Raw genomic sequence first — 5,165 nt, 5'->3', positions numbered from 1 at the left:
TAGGGCAGATATTTTCTGTTTGTTTGGACGCCTGTCTTTTGGAACATCTTAAACTATCAACCAATTATTTTCAGCCACCTCAGAAGTCTCTCTTCAAAGTTGACTTTTATCTACACGTGTCATATGTTGAAAGGGTGACAGAATGAAATTCAGTGCACCAGAGTGTTCCTCTGCATGGGAGTGACAATAAAGTTAGCAAGTAAGGTTCACAACAATGACCGGAAAGCTAACCATTTTCCTTTGGTTTGTAATGTTTTTGCTACGTTTTATCTGAATATCTTCCAGATTAACCCAGAAAAAAAAAACAAAGATTTAGAACAAATAAGAAATGTTTAGGTTGCATAAAACAAGGCCGGCACCTGGAAGTAATAAATCAGGGGAAAAGATAGATTTTAAGTTCTCCAACTTCAAACTGGTGCAGGTAAACATTCATGTCTTGTTCTTCTTCTATGTTTCATTTTTAAAACATTGTGTGTTCTTTTATTAGGTACCAAAAGGATGGGACAGGTTGTTTACGTCGATCATGTCAATGGAGAATGGGAAAACCATGGCAAAGACGAGCAAAGCACTGGTTCGAAATGGGAGTTGTCATTGGACAGAGACTTTGTCGGAATCTACTTGGGTATCAAAAACAGAGAAGATGGGAGATTGTCTCTTCAAGCTTGTTGTTGCAATGGTGAATTTGCTTTTATGAAATATTGTTGGATCATAGTTTATAGTTTACAGATATGAACAGAAACGAATGTCGAACTGTAGGGATCAGCGAGATCTAGCATCCTTGGAGAGGCGACAGTGAATATGACAGGCTACATAAATTCAACAGTCGTTGTTCCGGTTTCATTGCCGTTGAAAAAATGCAACCATGGGACAGTTCTGCAGGTGATCGATCTTATTTCTTCTCTGTTATCATTCTTTATTACATTAAATACATACCATTTAATTAGAAACGTGAAGGATTGGTTCGGTAGTCCCTGTACCATTCATTGTGTTTTGCTAATGAACATTCATGATTCTGATATGCAGTTGAAAATTCAATGTTTGACACCAAGACCAAAGCCCATGTATGTATCATTCACTGCTGCCCTTCTCATTTTACTTTAAATGTTGTATTGGATCGAACCAATTGAAGGGTCTCATTAGTAAAAGAGAATATCATTCGATTTAAGAAATTCCAATACGAGTAGGTCTTTCTGCAGGATAGGATGTGTATACTTTGTCAATGCAATAAGAAAAATTTTGAACAGATTTATCACCTCAAACCGCTTGACGACTTGAAATGGATTATTTTAGGGACAATGAAACAGAGCAGACAAATTCCAAAGAGGAAGGTAATAACACCAAACACCCTCCTGATCTGAGCCTTAGTTCAGATGGTACAGAGAGTTCAACAGCAAAAGCTGCAGATTCATCTCTTACTCCAGATTTTGTCTCAGCCCCACTCCAAGAAGAACTTGTCAGTAGGGTACGTTAGAGTCTCATTTTTATCGATCTTAAATGACTATTTACGACCGCTGCAATACTAAACTAATAGTATTTGAACCACAGGAAGCAAGTTTCTCAGCTTCAGATTCGTTTCTCAGCTATGACTCGGCAGAGAGTTCTATAGGGAGGGAAAGTTCATCTTCTGTAAGCAATTTGAATGGCGACTCTATGAGCCTGATGGAAAAACAAGTTGCACCCACTTCTCAAAATGGTCTAAACAATGGGAATTCTCACGTTGATGATCTTTCTCATTCAGATCATTCATCTTTTGTTTCACAAAGCAGTTCTTCGGATACTTGGAGAGCCAACGATTCTGCAAAAAACCTTCTTGAAGCAGCAGAGAAAACGATTGAAGAGCTTCATGCGGAAGCAAAGATGTGGAAGAAGAATGCCGACAAGTTGATGCTTGATTTGGACATATTGTGGAAACAATACTCCGACCAGTCTAAAACTCAGGCAAATTTGACGACGGAACTATCGGCGGCGAACGCGGAACGCGACGGACTAAGGAAAGAAGTCGAGCATCTGAAAACTTTGTTGGAGAAATCAATGGTGAAACAAACAACCTCGGGAGATTCAACGTTTCAGGATGATGGAATAACCCTTTTACAGAAGGAATTGGAAAATGAAATTAAGTTCCAAAAAGAGACTAATGACAGCCTGACTTTGCAGTTGAAGAGGAGCCAAGAAGCAAATGTTGAGCTTGTTTCAGTTCTTCAGGAGCTGGAAGAGACCATAGAAAAGCAGAAAGTTGAAATGGAGAACATTTCGTCCCTGCGTTCACATGTGAGTGAATTGGAGAACACTATGCAGCAAAATTCAGAGGAAAACAGGAACTTAATGATCCAGCTTCAACAATCAAGAGAATCAGAGATGAATTTGCAGGCCGAGGCGCATCGTGTCGAACAGGCCTTGAAAGACAAAGAAAATAGTGATGCCCTTGAAGAAGAATATAAGAATATGTTAGCAGCTAAAGAAAGAGAACTCGTTGGTTTGAAAGTAAAGCTATCCGAGTCTCGAAAGGAAAGACATTTTTCAAATCCGGAGCTTCGGAAGGGTGGCGATGTGCATCTGATCAGAGAAATCGAAGCCTTGAGAGCAAAACTAGAGGAGTTAGAAACTGATTGCAACGAGCTGACCGATGAGAATCTTGAATTACTACTCAAGATAAAGGAAACAAATGGAGGAGTTGCAGGAAGTGAACAAAAGTCTGAAATGCTTCTCCTGGAAGAGAAACTAAGGAAGAAAATTCTCAGGGAGATTCAAAGTGATTACAACAGTTACATTCAGGAACTTGAAACTCAAAGAATTGAACTTGAAGCTGAAGTAACTGATTTAGTAAACGAGTTAGCTCAAAAAAGAACTGACATTCAAACACTGGAAACTACAATACAGTCAAAGGAAGAGGAGATTATGGAACTTAGGTTGAACCAAAGTAAACTTGAGGATAAGTGTAAATATCTGAGAAGAGAAATTACAGAGTTACAAGCAACTAATGAGACACTAATCGAAGAATGCAATTCGATTAAGCAGTCGGCTGAGGACTTGAGGAAGGACAAGTCAGAATTGGAAGAGCATTGTGCTCACTTGGAGGGCAAATTAAGGGAGTGCAGCAAAAAGATTGAAGTGTTTGATGGAAATCTAACTTTAGTGATGAAAGATTTCGCATCAGAAGAGGAGAGGCTAACATTGGGGTTGGATGAAATTTATGATAAAACCATGAAACTCGAGGCAAAACTGAAGCTTGAAGAAAGCTCCTGTAGTCGAACCGATGAAGTCGAAAATCTTCGACAAGAGGTGGAAAGTTTTGCTAAGCAACTCTCTGCAGCACATCATGAAAAGGAGAAAACAGCTTATGATGCTCTATGTGAAATTTCAGGTTTACAAGAAGATAAAGTTAAACTAGAATCAGCTCTTGAAGAAGCCAAATCTAAACTGAGGCTTACTGAGAATGAATTCAAGAAAACGGAAACTGAAGCTAAATCAGAAGTGGACGACCTGTTGAGCGAACTTGCAGCCTCGAGAGAAAACCGGGAAGCATTGATGGTGGAACATGAAAAAGCTTTGAAGTTGTTGGAGTGTTACAAGTCCAGTGAAGGGAAACTCAAAACCATTGTGAATGACCTCGAATTAAAGCTGATTGTTTCTGAATATGAACAGCAGAAAGTATCAGAACAATCTAGCAATATGAAGGTTCAGCAGCTGAAGATAGAAAATCTTGAGGATGACATTTTGGCTCTAAGAGATGAACTTGTCTCGATTGAAGCCGTGAAAGGCGAACTCGAAACTTCATTGCATCTATTATCCAGAGAATGTGATGATCTGAAGGCAGAGAGAAATTACTTCATGCAGCAGATTTCTACCTTGCAAAAGGTTGTTTCAGAGTTGGATGTTTACAAACATGAAAAAGTAGCCTTGGAAGAAAAACTTGTGCAGATGGAAGGCGATCTCGCAACAAAAGAGCCATTATTAAAGAATGTAGAGATTAAAAATGAGCTTAATGAGATCAAGCAGACAAACAGACAGCTCCAGCAGCAAATAAAACAGCTTCAAGAGGAGAAAGATGAGCTTCTGATAAAACCTGAAACACTTGAGGATAAATTGAAACTGAAAGTGGAAGAAAAACAGACGCAGCGACATTCCGGTTATCACAGAAACAGAAGAGAGGTAACAAATCTACTTTCGCCTTTCGGTACGAAATCTGGAAATCGTAAAGTTCAGATTTAGAATTAACATTTTGGTGATTCCTTCTCCATTTCATCTTACAATCCAGGATAGTCATTACGATTCCAATGATGGAAGCAATGAAAGTGAGCTTACCAAAGCCACGGAATCCAATAACAAGTATAAAGCTCGTGTAACTAGGTGATAATATAGGAACACGTTAATGCATTAAATTCCATAATTTATCTTCCATGATGAAGTTCAACTCCATGAACTAATCCTGCTATGAATCATCTACCAGGTTATCAGAGGGTCGGAGAAGTCAATCAAATACATCAAGAAAATCAACTGTTGAAACTGAAGTTGTGGCAAAAGAGAAATATGAACGCACAAAAACATCTCTAGAGGCAGAGCTAAGTGACATACGAGAGCGTTATCTCCAAATGAGCCTTAAATATGCAGAAGTTGAAGCTCAGCGTGAAGAACTTGTGATGAAGCTTAGAGGAGTCAAGAGTATCAGAAGGTGGTTCTCCTCAAACCCTCCAAACTAAGAAAAAATTGTTTTCTTGTTTCTCTTATAATTTGAAGCAATTTCTTTCATTTTTCCACCTTCAAAAATCTTATAGAACAAACACTGTGCCAGCTAGATTCAATTCCATTGATATTCTAGAGAGTGTGTTTTCTTTCCTGAGAAAAACAACAAAGATGCATAATCTGGGCTTGTAACCAATAAAATAACCCAGGGCTGACACTTGTCTGCCTGATTGAAGGCAAGAATACTACTACTACTACAGTCTACAGTTATATTATCAATGCAGAACTTATGGTCGATTCATGTCAGCAAGACTCTCGAAGCACATTTGCAATTCAAATTTTGAACTACCTCCACATCAGTGATGCATCATGCACGAAACCCCTTTGATAATGGTTTCTAATAGACTGGCTACTGCCTTACCTCGGTAATTTCTTTAGATTTGCCGTACCATAGCTAAAAACTTGAAAACTATAGAAAACAATAC

General features: G+C 38.6%; 1 protein-coding gene across 1 annotated transcript; it reads left to right on the top strand.

Annotated features, from left to right (window-relative positions):
- The first annotated feature begins 317 nt into the window (after window positions 1–317).
- On the top strand, window positions 318–4,745 carry LOC120180966 (myosin-11-like). The gene is made up of 8 exons (XM_039186234.1): window positions 318–421; window positions 488–676; window positions 757–879; window positions 1,024–1,061; window positions 1,291–1,462; window positions 1,546–4,149; window positions 4,256–4,347; window positions 4,448–4,745. The coding sequence occupies exons 1-8, from the start codon at window positions 329–331 to the stop codon at window positions 4,695–4,697; spliced, it is 3,561 nt and encodes a 1,186-aa protein (XP_039042165.1). The 5' UTR covers window positions 318–328; the 3' UTR covers window positions 4,698–4,745.
- The last annotated feature ends 420 nt before the right edge of the window (window positions 4,746–5,165 follow it).

This window comes from Hibiscus syriacus, unplaced genomic scaffold (assembly GCF_006381635.1).
Source record: "Hibiscus syriacus cultivar Baekdansim isolate YM2019G1 unplaced genomic scaffold, ASM638163v2 tig00112503_pilon, whole genome shotgun sequence".
In the NCBI taxonomy this organism is placed as follows: Eukaryota; Viridiplantae; Streptophyta; class Magnoliopsida; order Malvales; family Malvaceae; genus Hibiscus; species Hibiscus syriacus.
This window is presented reverse-complemented; position numbering and strand designations above follow the sequence as displayed.

Excerpts from the sequence above, each read along its gene's own strand:
- LOC120180966 (XM_039186234.1), top strand. The coding sequence starts at position 329 with ATGTTTAGGTTGCATAAAACAAGGCCGGCACCTGGAAGTAATAAATCA. Across the intron at positions 422-487 it reads CCAACTTCAAACTGGTGCAG|GTACCAAAAGGATGGGACAG; the intron begins GTAAACATTCAT and ends TTCTTTTATTAG. Across the intron at positions 4,150-4,255 it reads ATCACAGAAACAGAAGAGAG|GATAGTCATTACGATTCCAA; the intron begins GTAACAAATCTA and ends CTTACAATCCAG.